Source organism: Drosophila santomea, chromosome 3L (assembly GCF_016746245.2).
Source record: "Drosophila santomea strain STO CAGO 1482 chromosome 3L, Prin_Dsan_1.1, whole genome shotgun sequence".
Classification (NCBI taxonomy): Eukaryota; Metazoa; Arthropoda; class Insecta; order Diptera; family Drosophilidae; genus Drosophila; species Drosophila santomea.
The window spans coordinates 22,965,985-22,985,752 of record NC_053018.2 but is presented as its reverse complement, the minus strand read 5'-3'; the positions used below and the strand labels follow the sequence as shown (position 1 = coordinate 22,985,752).

The 19,768-nt window shown below is 42.6% G+C and overlaps 3 protein-coding genes across 5 annotated transcripts; 2 read left to right on the top strand and 1 right to left on the bottom strand.

The window, feature by feature from the left end:
* Positions 1-672: 672 nt before the first annotated feature.
* LOC120448729 (ras-GEF domain-containing family member 1C) lies at positions 673-7,265 on the bottom strand. Its single transcript, XM_039630901.2, has 5 exons — positions 6,509-7,265; positions 2,079-3,568; positions 1,856-1,999; positions 1,592-1,794; positions 673-1,526 (listed from the first exon to the last, which is right to left on the bottom strand). Exons 2-5 carry the CDS (start codon positions 3,483-3,485, stop codon positions 1,241-1,243), a joined length of 2,040 nt encoding a protein of 679 aa, XP_039486835.1. The 5' UTR covers positions 3,486-3,568; positions 6,509-7,265; the 3' UTR covers positions 673-1,240.
* Positions 7,266-7,795: 530 nt separating this feature from the next.
* Positions 7,796-10,293, top strand: LOC120448732. Its single transcript, XM_039630907.2, has 4 exons — positions 7,796-8,673; positions 8,735-9,531; positions 9,699-9,877; positions 9,932-10,293. The coding sequence occupies exons 1-4, from the start codon at positions 8,019-8,021 to the stop codon at positions 10,041-10,043; spliced, it is 1,743 nt and encodes a 580-aa protein (XP_039486841.1). The 5' UTR covers positions 7,796-8,018; the 3' UTR covers positions 10,044-10,293.
* A 413-nt stretch (positions 10,294-10,706) lies between these two features.
* LOC120448733 (alanine--glyoxylate aminotransferase 2, mitochondrial) lies at positions 10,707-19,763 on the top strand. 3 transcript variants are annotated; one of them, XM_039630908.2, is made up of 4 exons: positions 10,707-10,884; positions 13,699-14,023; positions 16,478-17,552; positions 19,629-19,763. In XM_039630908.2, exons 1-4 carry the CDS (start codon positions 10,863-10,865, stop codon positions 19,761-19,763), a joined length of 1,557 nt encoding a protein of 518 aa, XP_039486842.1. In that variant the 5' UTR covers positions 10,707-10,862. The 3 variants fall into 3 exon arrangements, with proteins under 3 accessions (XP_039486842.1, XP_039486844.1, XP_039486845.1); XM_039630910.2 differs by lacking the exon at positions 19,629-19,763 and adding an exon at positions 17,730-17,979 and having other exon boundaries at positions 10,709-10,884; XM_039630911.2 differs by lacking the exon at positions 13,699-14,023 and having other exon boundaries at positions 10,712-10,884.
* Positions 19,764-19,768: the final 5 nt, after the last annotated feature.

Sequence of the window (19,768 nt, the reverse complement as noted above, 5' to 3'; positions counted from 1 at the left end):
AGAAGTAAGTATATGGATATTCGATTACAAAATATAATTTAGAGCTCATTGGCCTGTACCAAAAACGCTGTAAAATGTATTTAAATTTATTGTCGATTTATAGGCGTTGAAGAAATGTTAGTACCATAATCCAAATAACTAATTTGAATTTAATAAATGTGTTAGACTCAGAGATATCGACTGATGATGCCGATCAGGAGTCAAAAATGCTTATTTTTATATGTAACAGAAATTTAAATTAACACAGTGTACCATTTACGATAATTTAATTATAATAAATAGTTTGACCCTAAACTGCAAAGTTCTTACCCTTCTTAAAAATTCCAAAAAAGAAAGGCATACAAGGTTTTGTTTTGGGAACTGGATCTGTCATATCTTTTATTCGAAAGCCGTTTTAATCATTAATGGTGTGTTTAGTCCCGTTATAGTTAATATCATTTATGACATTATCCACAATATTACAACTGCATTGTTAAAAATCAAATTCTTATAAAGAAGAAGCATTGTTTAAGCACAAAGTGTACTTCCTCTTGTTTTCTTTCTTACTTGTTGGTTTCCTTATACGAAAGTATTAATGCCCAGCGACTGATAGTAGGCCGATATATGTTGCTGATGCAAAAAAGCCTCGAGACAGAATCAGAATGAAATCCGTTATAATGTACCCGGATGTAATTACTGAATATCAAAAAGATTTGTTTTAGCTATAAAATTGTATACATATATATAAATACTGGTCACGTACGGATATCGCGTACTCATGCAGCTTGTCAAATGGATTTTTATCATAATTATATTAAAATAAACTATGATATACCAAGTATTTTGCGCTAAAAACCAAATTACTTGTATTAGCTGTTAGCCATATAAGGCTTTAAGTACAGTGATTCATTGTTTCCATCCTCCCAATAGTCTAGTTAAATAAATACAATTACTGGCAACGTCTCGCAGCATAAACTTAAAAAGACTTGAAGCCGCCCGTCAATACACATTTGAAACAGGAACACAAAAATAACAGAAATAAATGAAAACAAAAATGATTGACAGAGTATTACTTGGCGACCCTAGCTTCAAAAGCTTATCTTTTGCAGGCAGGGGTTAATGAGTGCATGAGTTTTAGTAACTCAGTGAAGTCATCGGGTTACTAACTTAGGCTAAAATATCTCCGGTCTTACGGCTCTAGTAGAAAAAATAATCATGGCAAGCGCTTAGGCGTAGCTTAGTCTACCCCCCTGCATAGGGGTTACTGCGACTGTTGATGCTGCTCTTGCAGCTGCTGTAGCAGTTGTTGCTTCGTCTCTGCCTTTACGGTCTTGTAGCGATCTTTCTCCTCCGTGTTCTCCGGTGGCTCACACTCGAAGGATGCCATGGAAAGAGTGTTTTCATTGAGTACTGCGCTGTGTTGAAGATAGGCTATGACATTGGGAAGCTTCTCGAACGGACAGTTTACTTTCTTCCATTCATTAAACTCCATCACTTGTTTAGCCAGCTGGGAGCATTTTTCGAAGTTGATATGATTGTTCGGCAGCCTGTTCAATATATAGGCAAAAAGTCATTTGGTCTGCTCATAAAGAGAACTACATGTCCTACTTACCGGTTGGAACATCCCTCGTTCAGAAAATACAAATCCTTAACAAATAAACTAAAGAATGGAATGATTATGCGTTCGCGTTCCTCAGTAGCGCCCTCTGAGCGCCACATCGCAGCTTTAAGTGTAGAGCGATAGCTGTTGAAGTTCGATGTTGGATCCATTTGATGTTCCAGCACGGAGAACTTGGCCGATTGCACTTTGGCCCACTAAGTATTAAATTTACAAAGAGTCAAAGCTAAAATAACATGACCATTTTATCCAACTTACAGTCTTCTTCAGTCTGCCTATGGGCGCCAGATTTAGACCTGCTATTATGGCCATCAGACTATTAAAGTTGCCAATATTAAAGCACTCGCGGGCTGTTTCTATCCAATACTCTATGATGCGCACACGCTGTTTCTTCTTAGGGTACTAAAAAGCACACAATAAATAGAATAGTATTTAATATATTTTGTCTGATCCGTTGATGAATATTTTACTGTTTACCCACCTTGACAATCTCGCTTGCCGTCAAGTAGCTAAGCCGATTGAACCACTGCACATACGATTCCAGGTTGCGAGTCTTTTTCATGTCGTTCAACGAACCACCTTCGCCTCCACTACACTTGCTTTTGTTGGCCTCCTTGCTTCCATCCTTGGCCTGCTGCTGATAATCCTTTGCAAAGGCCTGGACAAATTCCTCTGGGCCAATGTGCGACAAGCGCTCCAGCTCGATGGCCGTAAGCTGGTGTGCCAAGTGTGCACAGCTCGGACACATGTCCATGATGCCAAACACATCGTCCGGTTGGGGTGTTGTGGAGATCGAGTTAGATGTGGAGGCGGATGAGGTGGGTCCACTTGAGGACGAATTAGAGGTTCCGCTGGCAGATCCACCGCCGCCACTTGCTCCATTGGCATGTAAAGAGCTCCCCAAAAAGCTCTGGAAGGCATTATGCAAGTGATTGTGGTGTCCGTGGTGGTGGTTCTGCTGTTGTTGACTCTGTGCCTCCTCGGAACTAAGTGTCTGCAAAAACTCCTCATACTGCTCTAGCGTCGTAAGTCGAGACACGAGCAGCTGCAGGATCCGCGATACTTGCTTTCCCAGCGAATTATCAATGTAGACGCACTTTCTCGCCAGGATGCGCACTTGCTGCATAAGCCTTTCATCTCTAAAATCGTAAGGGAAAATCTCTATCCATTCTGATAGGAGTCTGATGCAGTGCTGAGCAGAGCGCTGTGTGTTCGTCCGCAGTTGAAGACGCGGTTCAAGCTCCGAATTGTGTGCGGCGGCCGCTGCATTTCCTTTCCGCTGCGTTAGCGGTGAAGCAGAGTTTATGCTGAGCATCTTTGTGCGACCGGGCACCTGACCGGCATCATCCACTACATCTCCGCCAGTGCTCACATCCTGCTGCTGATGCTCCCAGGTTTGTGAGATCTGCGCCAATAGCTCGTGGGGGCGCACAAAAAGCCTGGCGCTGAGAAGAAAAGCGAAGATAAATCCTTCATCTGGATAGTATTCGTGGGTGGGAACCATATGGGCGATAAGCGATTGCAGCGGACCTGAGTGCAATCGTCCTTCGCTGTATACAAGGAAATTTTCGCTAGCCTCTTGGCCCAGGATCCGGCTTTGGACTGCGCCATAGCTCAGCAACTTTTCGGGCGGCTTTTCCGGCAGCGCGACACGGCGAAGAGCGGAGAGCGACTCGTGTGCGTGGCAGGCGCTATTGCTTCTCTGCGTCTTCAGGTCTGGCAGTGTTTTGTGAGTAATTGACGTGGTCGTGGCACTTGATGCCCCAGCCCCAAGAGCCCCTCCTATGGACCTCTCATGCACCTTCAAATTAAGGTTAATTTTGGCGCTACCGGTGCTGCCGCTGCGGCCATTCGTGGCACTGCTGAGACCACCGTTACTTGACGACATCTGGACGCTGTCTAATCCAAGGCAAGCGTATCCTGCAGGCAAGTGATCAATGTCCGGGACTTGTGGATCAGCCGAGCGGAGATCTACGGCAATAAAATACCAAAAGAGAAAAATGAGTCTAGTCCAAGGAAGTGCAGATTAAATATTTTGGGACAATTTTTTAACTTAGTTAGGCAGTGCCTATCAAAGAAGAAAAATATTTAATAATCGCATATTGTTCTCAACATACCGATCGACACCTCTTTTAAAAGTGTATACTTGATTATTTGAAAAGTATGCAAATAAAAAAGGAAACAAATCTTTGTTAATTGGAATCATTATTTGATGTTTGAATGTAAGTTACTATATACATATGTAATAAAATATTTTTTATAAAAATGGGAGTGATAAATAGAGAAATTAAAATATGTCGATCTTTAAAATTCGGGGAATTTATTTATAACAATAATAAAAGTTTTATATTAAATTGTACTACAAATTCTAACATTTGTATATACGTGAACACCCGTGTGTGGGCGTGGCAAAAAGTTTTTCTGCAGATCGAGAGAAACTTTCAAGACTTATAAAAAAATTAAAAAATATCAAAACATTTTTCAAAAGTGTGGGCGTGGCAGTTTTGGGCGGTTTGTGGGCGCGGTAACATGAATCGACAAACTTGCGCTACGTCTGTCTCTGGAGTCCGTATGCTTAATCTGTGTGCTATGCTTTTTAGCTTTTGTAGTTCCTGAGATCTCAGCGTTCATACGGACGGACAGACGGACTGATCGAATCGGCTATTGATCTTGATCAAGAATATATTTATATGCTTTATATGGTCGAAAACGCTTCCTTCTGCATGTTTCATACTTTTTAACGTATCTAGTATACCCTTTTACTCTACGAGTAACTGGTATAAAAATTTTTTAAAAGTGGACGTGGACGTTTTGGGCGGTTTGAGGGCGGGGGAAAACGGTTTTTTCCAAATTGATGACAAGACTAACGAATAAATTTTAAAATATCAAAAAAAGTATGGGTGTGGCAGTATTGGGCGTTGCAGCATTTGGAAACAAACTTGCGCTGCGTCAATTTCTCTGGAATCTGCATGCTTAATCTCAACATTCTAACTTTTAGAGTTGAGCTCGAGGCCTTACTACGGTCATGGCCAGTTCAACTTGGTCTTGATCCTGATCAAGAATACATATTGTACTTTATATGGTCGGAAACGCATCCTTTTCCTTTTACTGTACGAGTAACGGGTATAAATACTAGTTTCAGAATTATCTTAAACTTGGGCAGTTGTAAAGTATGTACATTTATGTGTTCCCGTAGGCAGATCTTAATACATGAGACGACGCCACAACGTACTGAAAATACATACATACAATGTGTAAAGGTAGTTGCTTAGTAGGTGGGCAAACGAAATTATTAATAATTTTTAAAAAGAGGTAAACTAAGTTAATTACTTTAAAGGGTGTGCAAACGATAAAACAACTTTTAAACGTTTTTTATTGAAAAATAGGTGTTAGTAATATTTATTTTAAAGAAAAGGTATTTAATTTTTAGATATGGGCAAACGCTTATTTCTTTGATAAGCTCGATATTATTTTAATTTTCTCCAAAATTATAAAGGATGGGTAAAGTTGCGTATACAATTCCAGTTTTCAATTTTAAAAATTCGTATTTTCCGAACCCAGCTTCATTAAGCCCTATGGAGCGACTAACTACTAATTTGTTTTGAAAATTAACCCAATAGTGGCTTATCACAGGCCAGCGAACAGCACACGGTCTCACAGTCAAAGCGAAACCCGAGAATTACAAATATTAATTAACAGCAATACAAAAACGCTCGAATATGGGTCAACAAAGTGTTGGGCTCGGGGATGAAGTGGGAGGTGGGGGCCGAACGGGTGGTCTGAACATGTTAATAGAATTATTAAGACGCACGGCAAAGAAGGAGTCCAAGCATCAACAACTAAGTTCCACCTGCCTGAAAACAAAAAAAGGAAGGGTCGCATTTTCACTTTTCCTGCTACATATAGTTCATATATTGCACGCTTCACAGCACAGTCGGTAACAGCATGGGGAGGACTAGGGGATACAAATTTATTTACTGCAGACCAGACAAAATCAATTTTGAAACGTTTTTATTTAAAACGTTTGTACATGGCCAACAAAACAGCAGCAGCAACAACAAACAACTGGAATTCACTGCCCATAAAAGCTGAAAGCAACAGCAACTGCAAAAACAATTACAACAACATCTCACAATAATTTGTATACAAAACTGAGCAAGAAGAAGAAAAAGCAGAGACAGCAGTGACAGACGAGAAACGCTAAGTCGCACAGTGGAGTGAAATCAGATTTCAATAGAGGAATAAAACTCTTTTGGCAATTGGTTGGCTTTCAAATACATATGGGTAATCGACTTATAAAATTGCGATACTCGTTAATCTTATATTTTAAATTATAAACATAAACGTTTATCTCCCCCATAGGGGTTTAGTGACATACATACTTTGATAGGATACTTATGATTCCTTAAATTATACAAATTTTAATATCCATTTCTCGTAGTTCAATATAGTAGATATATTAGATTTCTTGAATAGGTTGTAACATATTATATCAATTGCATTCATGCAATGTCGAGAATCGACTTTCCCTCGTTCTTTCTTTTCGCTGTCTTATTGCAAAATGGTATTTAGGTAGATACTTACATACATATATTATTTGGACATTAACATAATAAGAGAGACAAGGTAACGAACTTATAAGACTAAATAGGTTAGTTTGTATAGAAGCAACTGCCAATCGAATCTCGAATTTTTTTTTTTTTTAATGCTCCACTGTGCAAGGTAAAAGAAACTCAAAGGCCGAGCCGTGTGGAAATGCAGGGGAAAAGCAAAAGGCCAGCAAAGAAGTCAACCGGGCTAAAACGGATAGAGAGGACGAGAGAGTCGATAAATGGGGCCGTGGCCACAGAATATGTATTTTTCTAATCGGATTTGGAAGTGTCTAATTGGAACCGACTCCAAGGCGCTTACCTGTCGCAGCCTCCGTGCATGCTGCAATTGACCCTGGCAGGAGTCTTTCGATCGGCGGCTTCGCTGCCTGGACTTGCGGCAGGACGGAGAATACGCCCCGAAAGAAGCTGCTCTCCTGGCAGTGCTGCAGCGAAATCAGGACAGTCGAAAGTGGAACAGTTGACGTTTTTGCTGGAGCGGAAGGGGTGTACCAGTGGGCGGGCGGTTTGGTTGTGTGTGTGTGTGTTTACACGGCTATTCACAAAACGCGAAGTTTGAGCGCACCACTTCACACTCACACGCACGCAGTTGTAGGCTCACATGGATGCACCCTCACCCCCGCGGCAGAGGCTTGACAGAGCGGTTGCATATGGACACCAAAAACTAAGAACTCGGCAGGCAATCACCGTTTTTCGACGCCCTCGGCGCAATTAATTTTCCACACAAAATGCACTGCGACGCTTTTTCCTCGGCCATGTACACGTCTGAACTTGTCTGTGTGTATAGTGTATATATAATGTATGTACAAAAGCACCGACCGGTTTGTTTGCTACGCAGATTTTTCTTTCCTCAAAAGCTGGACAAGAACACACTTTAATGACGTGCAGTCTGACCCCGATATATAACGGTGAATGCCACATTTAATGCAAAATATGAAAACGCAACGGCAGTTGCGTGATTTTTGCTATCCTTTCGCTTTTATTGCATTAAAAATGCGCAGCGTGCCAAACGTCGCGTTTTGTTTACTATGGCTGGACTGACTGCGTTTACAAACACTGTCCGCGGGGCTATCAACAGTACTGCGTATGCCATTGCGAAATGATAGGGATGTTCAATGATTTCCCCACTGAGCGGAACTTCATATCGATAACATACATAACTCGATAATTTGGTCAAAAACTCGAGAATTTCCCACCTGATCGTCAAATCATTTCTGATTGGAGGCTTGATAAATATCAGTCACGCAGTGTTTATAGGCCACCATTATAAAACAAGTTCGGTGAAAGACATGGTCAGTTCAAGAAATTCTCGTTTTTTTAAATAAAACTCTTATATGTATATTTTCTATATATTTTAAGTTAACTTATGAATCTATATGCCTTATTTATTAGTTATCTTAATTATTGATAATAACCATAAAAATGGGAAATTATTATAGCTTACGGAAAGTTAATTAATAATTCGTCATAACTCTGCTTACGGCAGCCTTGCTTGTGCAAGTTCGAAAAATGTTTATTCATGTTTCCTCTATTTCAATCGATAGCTCGTGAAACACGAGCCAGTGCTGTAAGTCGCTGCACAGTTTCCACAATTTTCCAACACTCCAGAAATAGCCCCAAGTGAAAAGTCGCAGGGCAAAATGGGATGCGAAAATAACTGAGACTCAGGAGAGAACGAGACCACAGGAGGCAGTGAAACAGCACGGCCTACAGACAGTAGGACGTTCACAAACCGCCCAGCTTGGCCGAAACAAAGGAAGGCAACCGGCAACCAGAACGGTCCACCGCTCCTTGTCCGCGTTTACAATTAAATGGCAAATGGAAGTGCGACCGAAGCGGCGGCCACGGCCAACCCGCAGCAGAGGATTCCGCAAGCCACGAAGCAAGCGCTCTTTATCGAGACGACAATGGGTTCCCAAGAGTCTGCGCCCGCCGCTCTGGGAGTAAACGATCTTGTGGCGGACGTGTGCATGAACGGCCGCGGAGTGGAGTTCTCCAGCACACGGACCTCCACGTCCACGGGAGGAGCGGGACCGGTAGCAGTTTCCTCGTCATCGCTCTCCTTTAAACACTTTCTCAGCAGTACCGGAACGGTGACGGCTCCGACCAGCACGGTAACTTCGGCCGCCGTGCAGACGTCGACGGGTGCACGACCTAAGGTACCCCAGTCAGCCTCTGCATCCCATATGCAGCCGCCTGATGTGAACGGCAGCAGTGCATCCTCCAGGATGAAGCGATCTCCGCGCTTCAGCAGTTTTGACTCGCAGGCGAGTCTGGCGGAGTACGCAGCATGTGGGGGAGGCGCCACCAGTATCAGCGGCGGTTCTCAGTCTCACCGCTTGAGGCCAGATCTTCGGCTGGGGCACGACGCTGTTCAGGATGCTCTGGACAACGACGATGACGACCACGTGGCTCTGGCCCAGGTGCGTAACACAAACAGGCATTACGATGAAAGAATAGACGACGGTGAGTTTGAAATACAACTTCCCATTTGTTTCTCCCATTCACTCACTCCTTTTATTGACAGATATTTTTCCATCCGCTGCCAACCAGCAACCCTCCGTTGGTTCGCGCTACGTGCCACGCTCGTACTCCAACTACGATATGCCTCATCATTTGCCGTGCTCTTCGTCATCTCCTCGACGTCGGCCGTCCGGAAACCGTGACCAACGCCCCACCAGACTTGTGCTATCTGCCGGCAGCAAGATAAAAATTGACCTGCCCCTGGATACATGCAACGCAGTGAGTGGCGGAGCCTGTGGTGGCGGTGCTTCAGCATCAGCCCTGCCAGACTTCGTGCAGGATCACTTGCCGGATGCTTGGTGCGCCGGTCAGGATGACCTGAGCTCTCCGCCAAACTCGCCTCTGGGAGGAGCTGAAGCGTCGAGCGGAGCAGTGGGAATTCTACCGTCTTCGCACGCAGCCAGAGGCCCCAGTGCTGCCGCCCTCCCGGGTCCGACCGGCGAACCAGCCGCCGGCTCTACCGTCAAAATGCTACCTGACTTTCTGTCCGACGGTTCCATAATTCACTCATCTCAGCGACTAGCTGACGTAGCTATCGGTCTGCCCTCCAACTTTATTGACTCGCCTCCCCAGGAGTCGGAAGGTACGTTGCAACTGTCAACACTGAGACAGGAAAATGAACGTCTACAACGGGAGCTACAGGAAGCTCGTGCGGAACTTAATATACAGACCAGACGGGCCAGCGAGTTTGAGCAGCAGCTACTGCAACTTTCAGAGACGTCACGGCGCCGGGAGGCCCTGGCCACTACGACCAATACACAAGCCACGCAGCTTCTAAGGCGGCAGCTGGCCCAACTAGAGGTGAGTGGCCCAATCGGTAATGTAATGCCCGAAAGTTGAAAGTGTCATGACCTCATACTCACTATGGCGAATGCCATATAAACGACCTTGCACAATTCGCTTTATCCCAAATTTTGAAAAATGTTGCAGCAATATTAGCAATTCGAAAATTCTTACGTCTTTTTTAGGCGGAGCTTAGCTCTCTAAGAGGCGGAGGAAGTGCAACAGGAGGTGTTCCAGTGGCGACACCTATTAGGGGCAGTGAGAGCTCCAACAACAGCGGGATCAGTGCACAACGACCGTCCAGAACACACCATTTGTCTAGGGATCTACTGCGAGCGGCTGACACCGCTGAACAGAACCTGAGGTAAGCTGCACCAACAGTTGATGACGATGACAGATGATAATTCATTCCTTGCAGGCAATTGTTAACTGGCGTGGAAAATCTGCGACAGATGGCAGCTAGCCTCGAGCAACCGGGCCAGCCAACAGCATCGACCAGAAGTCCCGATCTGTACACTGACTTTAAATGAATACTCCGGGATGAAGTCTTTAAAGTGGACGTTATATACGAAGATAGGTTATTTTTCTTTGTGTAAACACTGTATCCCACGACTCCGCATAGAGCTTGTTTTTAGATGACCCCGCGAACATTTTATGTTTCCGTATTATCTGTTGCATTCGGTTATATGTGGTGGGGGGATGGGCAAAGTGAGAATCAAAGCGCAAACTCGTGATGATGGTTGATAAAGCAAAATATATAATTCATACTTGATAAATCAATGTAGCATATTGAAGGAAATTACTAATATCAACGGCTAGTGGAGAATACACTGCAATGTTAAATGTCAGCCACTCCAGAAAATCTGCGAATCTAATCCGGGGCAGGACACTCAGCTATTAAAAAGAAGCGCAAATGCGATATATTTTTTGTTAGGAACAAAGGATTACCTGTGCACTTCAGTAGTTTGTGCTTCAGTACGTAGCAAGCAAAAATTGAAATAAATTATTATTAAAGAAAACAAACTGCTTACCCACTGTGCAAGGCACCTCCAATCGCTTTCCAAACAGTTTCCCCTTGGGAGAAGGAGAATGCTTATCCGCGGCCTTGACTTTGCTCTCCAAACCGACAACAGAGACCAAAGCTCTCCGTTGATCGAGCTTTCTCCGCCGGCACTGGAATTGGAATCGTGTCCGCCTATCAGTTGCTCCACCACCGCCGATACTGGGGGACGCCTGCCCTCGCGGAGAACACGTGGTTGATCCGAGTTCCAATAGTGCATTCAATCCAAATAATTTAAATACAGCGAAAAGTTATAATTAGTGTGATAAAAAAACAACCGAAACTAAAAATGATGTCCACGTGTTTGTTGGGTAAGTTTTCTGCAGATTAATAGGTTTGGCCTCTTTTGTCGACTGCTGCATACTATACAAAATTTATTGGGAAATGAAATTATTCCTCCCATTTAAACTAAGGAAAATATCGCCTGATCGCAGTTGAAATATAGTTCTTTGCTACGTTTTTGGATCCGTAATTTAAACACAACAAAACAGGTGTCTGGTAATCAAACATGCAATTGCTTAGAAATTAAATAATATTGATTAGATACTAATACAGATACTTTAAAAAATATTTATACACCATTTTATTGTTGATCCGCCACGTTTGGTCAAATATAGTGTTTGTTCAGATAAGGGTGTTGATAAGAGAAGTTTTTAATTTGACAGGTTGCTGGTCCCAATCTCACTACGTATTCGAGTGGCCTAGGGCCTAGGCTGTTGGCAGGGGGCCAGTTCTTATCAGTTGAATTGCGTAGATCTGCTTAGTCCTAATAAACAACCCAATTGTGGTCCCAATTGCGCATTTGAAGCTGAATACGGACAATTGGAGAACGATTCCCGGTCAATGACCCTTTTTTGTGTATTGTGCATAGTTTAAAACTCGAAGCCAACCTCACGTAGGCAAGTGCAGCACATGTTTCTGATTAAGTGAATACGCCGAGCAAACACAAGTACATATACTATGAAATTGCGTTTTAGTTCAATTTTACCAATATCAACAGTGCTACCTTGCCAGTTGTGAAAATAAACATGTTTTATACATATGATTGATAAATTATAACCCGTGGGAGTTTACTACAAGTATGTATGTAATCAATGTTATATTAGTAAACAATGGCATTAAAGCTTCAATAAATAATAATTGAAGCAATTTGCATATTTCAGGAAATTAGTATTTTATTAGTATACAGAAATTAGTGGTAAGGCATATAGATGTCCTGATCAAACTTTACTTACTACTTAGTGAGTAGTGAGTAACATAAATGAATTATGTATATTAATTCAGTAATTATGAATCATTGTTATCCCGAAACCGGGCTAGCCGGATTCGAAACTGTCGTCCAACAGGCCTTCAATCATCCTGTTAAAAATTTTGGAGAAGCTATTCTTAAAGAGACTAATGCCATTACTAGAAGAGAAATAGCTTCCTACACCTTACTACTTGGTCTTAAAAGGATATTTGATAATAGAAGTTTCAATGTAAGATTCAACCAAGCAGAATCTCCTATACAAGAAGTGCAAGCTGGGGTACCTCGGGGCAGGGTACTGGGACCGATATTGGACTCCATGTACACTGCTAATATGCCGATGACTATTAAAAGTAACCAAACTGCACATATGCTGATGATACACAATTTTTTTTATCAGCTGACTCGCTTGATATAGCAACGCAAGAACTGCAGCAGACTCTGCATAATTTGCACTCCTGGTTACTGAAATGGAACATCGTAATAAATGCAGTCAAATCGACAAACACAACTTTCACTCTAAGGACAGGCATCTATCCACCTGTTTTGATAAATGGCACAGTCATACCACAGAATACATACCCATACATACATATGTACATACCCTTGAAAAAAGCTGACATGGAAAGAAAACGTTAACCCATTAGCTTTTACTCTACATATCAACGTCGCCGGCCTAGGAGATGGCATCCTCTTGAGAGTTCAATAAAAATTCTATAAACAATATCCCCACTTCATTAAAATACATCATCCATAGACCAAACTAACACCTAAATTCACAATACAGCAACATCCCACAATATCAGATCAACATACTAAAACTGTTTATTTACAACTGACAGATGTAAATAAAAAAAAAAATAAAATAAATTCGGTCAAATGTTGAAACATTGTTCGTCACAAAAATGATATTTAAACTTTTAAAACTTGCAATCGTAACTACCATTTCCTTTATTGTTGTAAAATAAATTGCCAAAAATGTTCCTACAGCCGAGGGCAAAGGCAACCAACTACATTATTCCTCTTTGACTTTATTAATTTTAAATACGGACTCTTAGCGAAACGAAAACTAGTCCATTGAATTGCTAAAAAAACAACGTCATCAAGAAAAGCGCGTATTGCGCGCTGGCAGAAGCAAGCGTTTTCGTATATAGAGTATATATATTATTGATCAGAATCAATAGCCGAATCGATCTGTCCACGTCTGTCAGCGTGTCTGTCTGTCCGTATGAACGTCGAGATCTGCGGAACTTTAGAAACTATAAACTAAAGAAAGTTAAGATTCAGCATGCAGACTCCAGAGATATAAACGCAGCGCAAGTTTGTTGACCCATGTTGCCACGCCCACCCTAACGCCCAGAAACCGCCGGAAGCTGCCACGCCCAGTGGCAAAAAGTGGCAAAAAGTGTTGTGCGGTTTATTTCGTTCCTTTTGTATTGAGTTCTCCTTCGTAATAAATATTAAGAAGGTAGTAAATAATTTTCTTGCATTGAAATTGAAGCTTAAGGGCATAGATCGTTGCTCTGAGCACGATATTCAAAAAAGGACGCATAAAAATAAGCATCCTAATCCACTTTCTTTTGCTTGCGACAAATGTGATTTTCACATGTATCTTCATTGTTGAATCGTATCAAAAAGAATTTAAACCTCGAGTGTTTAATTAGCAGTACAGGTACAAACAAAGAAAACGATTTCCTTAACTGTCAGATACTCCTTACTCATCTAGTACTAGTGATAGAAAGAAACTTTAAACTTTGGTTTGGAGTAATATTGCTCTTAGCCTTAAAAGTAAAAGGCTAACTTCCCTTTCAGTAAAAGAGATATTCATTTTTAACCAGATCGACTGCAATTAAGCCCTTTCCTCCCTTTCGCCTAACAGCTCAGACCAGGCGAGTCCTTACAAGATCCTTAGATCGTAGCAGCTCCAGCTCATCGCTGCAATCAAAGGCAGCCCCCACCATGATATCCCAGAAGCAAAGTGAGATGCCCGACTGCGACCACCGCCCGGTGGCCTACGAGGGCTCCAGCTACGAGCAAATCCTCAAGACCCGACGCAATCACCTGACACCGAATCTGCTGGCCCACTTCAAAAAGCCACTTGTGATCCACGCTGGTCACATGCAGTGGTTGTACGATCACGAGGGCCGGCGCTACCTGGACATGTTTGGCGGAATCGTTACTGTGTCCGTTGGACATTGCCACCCGTAAGAAGGAGGGGAAATTATTAGTTGCATCTAATACGGGAAACGGAAATTATATGAAATTAAATCTTTATACATATATTTATTATTTTACAAGAAAAAGAAAAGGATAGCTAAAAATTTCGAAGAGAGAATGAGATTAATTTGGTTTACTTCGGATTCAGTAAATACGGAATGGTCTATTCGATTAAACCAAATACAAATACAAGGCTAGCCAACACTGATAATGCCCAAAGTCAAATTTTGTGATAATTAATATTCTTTAATTACATATTAAAAACAAGCGAGAACGCTATAGTCGACTATCTGATACCCGTTACTCAGCTATTAAAGTGCGCAGGAGGGTCTCAAACATTGACAGTTTTTGACGGCTTGTGGGCGTTAGAGTGGGCGTGGCAAAAAGTTTTTTGGCAAATCGATAGAAATTTAAAACACTAACAAGAGAGAACGCTATAGTCGAGTTCCCCGACTATCTGATACCCGTTGCTCAGCTAGTGGAAGGGAGAAGGAGTGTCTTAAACACAGTTTTTGCCGGTTTGTGGGCGTTAGAGTGGGCGTGGCAAAAAGTTTTTGGCAAATCGATAGAAATTTACAAGACCAATACAAAAATGAAAAAATTTCAAAACATTTTTCAAAAGTGTGGGCGTGGAAGTTTGGGCGGTGTGGGCGTTAGAGTGGGGTGGCAACATGAATCGAAACTTGCGCTGCGTCTATGTTCTGGAGTCTGTATGTTATTCCTTTCTACTTTGTAGTTCCTGAGATCACAGGTCTACGACGGACAGACGACGACGACGACATGTCATATCGATCGCTATTGTCCTGATCAATATATATACTTTTATTCGGACCTTCTTCTGCTTTATACTTTTACGTCTAGTATACCTTTACTCTACGAGTAAGGTATAACAAGAGAGAACGTATAGTCGAGTCCCGACTATCTGATACCGTTGTCAGCTAGTGGAAGGGAGAAGGAGTGTCTTAAACACAGTTTTTGCCGGTTTGTGGGCGTTAGAGTGGGCGTGGCAAAAAGTTTTTTGGCAAATCGATAGAAATTTACAAGACCAATACAAAAATGAAAAAATTTCAAAACATTTTTCAAAAGTGTGGGCGTAGCAGCTTTGGGCGGTTTGTGGGCGTTAGAGAGGGCGTGGCAAAAAGTTTTTTGGCAAATCGATAGAAATTTACAAGACTAATAAAAAAATGAAAAAATTTCAAAACATTTTTCAAAAGTGTGGGCGTGGCAGTTTTGGGCGGTTTGTGGGCGTTAGAGTGGGCGTGACTCCATGAATCGACAAACTTGCGCTGCGTCTATGTCTCTGGAGTCTGTGTGCTTAATCTCAACCTTCTAGCTTTAGTAGTTCCTGAGATCTCAGCGTTCATACGGACGGACAGACAGACGGACGGACAGACGAACGGACAGACGGACATGGCCAGACAGACGGCTCGCCTATTGATTCTGATCAAGAATATATATACTTTATATGGTCGGAAACCCTTCCTTCTGCCTGTTACATACTTTTCAACGAATCTAGTATACCCTTTTACTCTACGAGTAACGGGTATAATAAAACATAAGAGAACGCTATAGTCGAGTTCCGTGATTATCTTATAACCGCTACTCAGCTAGTGGAAGTGCGAGGGAGAAATTTCCGCAGTGACAGTTTTTGGCGGTTTCTGGGCGTGGCAAAAAGATTTTTGGCAAATCGAGAGATATTTACAAAAGTAACAAAAAAATATCAAAACAGTTTTCAAAAGTGTGGGCGTGGCAGTTTTGGGCTGTGTGTGGGCGTTAGCGTGGGCGTGCAAATCGATAGAAGTTTACAAAACTAATAAAAGTGTGGAAAAATATCAAAAACTTTTTGAAGTTTTGGTCGGTTTGTGGGCGTGACAACATGGGTAAACAAACTTGCACTGCGTATATATCTCTGGAGCCTACATGCTAAATCTCAACTGACTTTTATGGTTCATGAGATCTCGACGTTCAGACGGACGGACAGACAGACATGGAAATATCGACTCGACCTTTTACTCTACGAGTAACGGGTATAAATGAACATGGACAGAGTTTGGTTAGATTACCTTCAATAATAAAGTTTATAACATATATTATATATCGACGCAGTGACACGACCCATGTTGCCACGTCCACTCTAACGCCCACAAGCCGCCCAAAACTGCCACGCCCACACTTTTGAAAAATGTGTTAAAATTTTGTCTTTTTATTATAGTATTGTAAATTTGTATCGATTTGTCAAACAACTTTTTGCAATGCCCACAAACCGCTCATATTTTTGAAACATTTTTTATTAATTTAATTCATTTTTTCGTATCTCCTTCGGACTAGCTGAACAACGGTTATCTCTTGTATAACTTAAAAACGAGTACATATTTGTTTTTATTTTTTTTTAACATATTTTTTTTTTAGTGTATTTAATAAAATATTTTGTTAATTTATAGAAAGGTTAACCAGGCGCTTAGCGAGCAGACTGCCAAACTTTGGCACACGACTAACATCTACATGCACCCCAAGATCCACGAGTATGCCGAGCGGCTGGTGGCCAAGTTCCCAGGAAATCTCAAAAGCGTGTGCTTCGTGAACTCCGGTTCGGAGGCCAACGATCTGGCTATGCTAATGGCGCGCCTTCACACAGGCAATCAGGACATCCTTTCCTTGCGCAACTGCTATCACGGTATGTCCCCCTACACCATGGGCCTCACGGCGCACTCCACGTGGCGCTTTCCCCTGCCGGGCGTGAACAACGGACTTGTGCACGTGATGAACCCCGATCCCTACCAGGGCATTTGGGGCGGTCTAAACTGTCGGGACTCGCCTGTGCAGACCACCCGAGACTGCCAGTGCGCCGTGGGCTGCCAGGCCAGCGACGCCTATTACAACGAGCTGGAGGAGACCTTTAAGTATTCCTTGCCGCGCGGCAAGGTGGCTGCCATGTTTGCAGAGTCAATCCAGGGGGTCGGCGGAACGGTGCAGTTCCCAAAAGGCTACCTGAAGAGGGCAGCAGCTCTGGTCAGGGCTAACGGAGGACTCTTTGTGGCCGACGAGGTTCAGACTGGCTTTGGGCGAACCGGTGAGCACTTCTGGGGCTTCGAGGGCCACGACTACTTACCCGACATAGTCACCATGGCCAAGGGCATTGGGAACGGCTTCCCGCTAGCCGCTGTTGTCACCACGCCAGAGATCGCGGCCTCCCTGGGCCAGGCCCTGCACTTCAACACTTACGGAGGGAACCCAATGGCCAGTGCCGTAGGCATTGCCGTGCTAGACGTAATCGAGGAGGAGCAGCTGCAGCGCAACTCGCTGGAAGTGGGCACCTACTTTCTCACAGGCCTGGCCAAACTGCAACAGCGCTTCGAGATCATTGGCGACGTGCGGGGAAAAGGCCTGATGATTGGCGTGGAGCTGGTGGGAAATCGAGAAAAGCGTACCCCTCTGGCTACGCCCCACGTCCTGGACATCTGGGAGAAGTGTAAGGACCTAGGAGTGCTCTTCGGACGCGGGGGTCTTCATGGAAACGTAAGTGATCTCTTTTTATGGTCTAAGCTCATCCTCATCCATTTGAGCTCGTCTGTCCTCGTTCTGCACGTCTGTCTAACAAAAAACCTGTCTGTTGAAGAGTCCGCAGCCGAGCACAACTCCGTAATCATCTTCTTCTGTCTCTATTCGTGCATCATTTCCTTTCCATTTCCACAGGTTCTCCGCATTAAGCCTCCCATGTGCATCACGCTGGCTGACGCGAACTTCGCCGTGGATGTGCTGTCCCGGGCCATCACGGAGTCGCTACCCGAGAATAATTAACGACGATTTGCGAAGACGAGAGAGTGTTTGTAGGATGGTCCCAGTTGCATTTATCTATCTAAGTAGTTACTCCTAGCAAAGTCTTATGCATTTTTTTATCCTTAAGTCGTCGACTATTCAAAAATTAAAAGAATTGGTTTTTATACATTACTGCGATCCGAAAGCGCGAAAGTGGACGGGGGAAACCACACCAGAAAACCCTCAGCCTACTGCCAGCCAGATTATCTTGCATCTTTACAATTACCTACTGCGGGTAAACATTTCTTCCATATTAATCCCTCAAACGCTCATGCCAAACTTACACACAACTCACTCTTGAATGCTCTAAAATCATAATAATATCTAATCTAATCTAATCTATCTATTAAATCTATTGGCTATATGACCTTAATCTTCTATTCCTTCGGAACTTAATAATCGTTATAACCATTTGTTTATAAACTCATCAGAAGATATTACCAAGCTCTTTAAAAGGTCCAGTAACATTGACATATTATAAAAAATAACAAGAGAGAACGCTAAGTGGAGTTCCTAGATTATCAGATACTCGTTTCTTAACTGGTGAAAGTGCAAACGAAAAATTTCAACATTTTCTAGAATATCGGTTGAAATTGGGGCGTGGTATTTTTGGGCGGTTCGGGGGCGTGGAAAAAAATTGTTTTGCCAAATCTATAGATATGTACAAGACTAATAAAAAACAAGAGAGAACGCTATAGTCGAGTTCCCCGACTATCTGATACCCGTTACTCAGCTAGTGGAAGGGAGAAGGAGAGTCTTAAACACAATTTTTGGCGGTTTGTAGGCGTTATAGTGGGCGTGGCAAAAAGTTTTTTGGCAAATCGATAGAAAATTACAAGCCTAATACAAAAATGAAAAATTTCAAAACATTTTTCAAAAGTGTGGGCGTGGCAGTTTTGGGCGGTTTGTGGGCGTTAGAGTGGGCGTGGCAACATGAATCGATAAACTGCTTCTATGTCTCTGGAGTCTGTATGCTTTATCTCAACTTTCTAGCTTTTGTAGTTCCTGAGATCTCGACGTTCATACGGACGGACGGACGGACAGACGGACAGACGGACGGACAGACGGACGGACAGACGGACGGACAGACGGACATGGCCAGATCGACTCGGCTATTGATCCTGATCAAAAATATATATACTTCATATGGTCGGAAACGCTTCCTTCTGCCTGTTACATACTTTTCAACGAATCTAGTATACCCTTTTACTCTACGAGTAACGGGTATAAAAATATGCAATCATTTTTCAATAGTGTGGGAGTGGCAGTTATTGGCGGTTTGTGGGCGTTGTTGCCACGCCCAAAGCAATATGGGACAACAAACTTGCTCCGCGTCTCTGCCTCTGGAAGCTATTGAACCTGATAAATAATATACATATTTTATATTTAATGGTCGGAAACGTTTTCTCCTGCCTGTTGCATACTTTTTAACGAATCTAGTATACCCTTTTACTCTACGAGTAACGAGTATAATTACATGTGTTTATACATCTCTGTGTATTAAATTTGGATTTTACCAAAACAAATGGGCTTCCATTTTAAAATACTATATAGGAATCTATTAAAAAGGAAGTAGTTATTGATGAATCTATAGGAAGATTTACAAATAAGGGATAGCGCAGTATCGACACAATCGACGACAAAAATGTGAACTACAGAGTATGCACTAAATAATAGCAAATGTAAAACGTGTAAAAGTGGCGTACAATGTAGATTCAGATTACTTTTTTGCTTCTACACTGTCAGATACTATTTGAAGTTTCCTCTCTTCTCTAGGTGCTAAGTATGAGACCACCCCTATGTCTATGTGCAGAAGACGTGGAATTTACCCTAGAAACACTGGAGGAAGCCTTTAAGTTTCACATGGGTAAAACCCCTCGAAATTGGAGAAACAGCCCAAGGATGATGTAGAATAA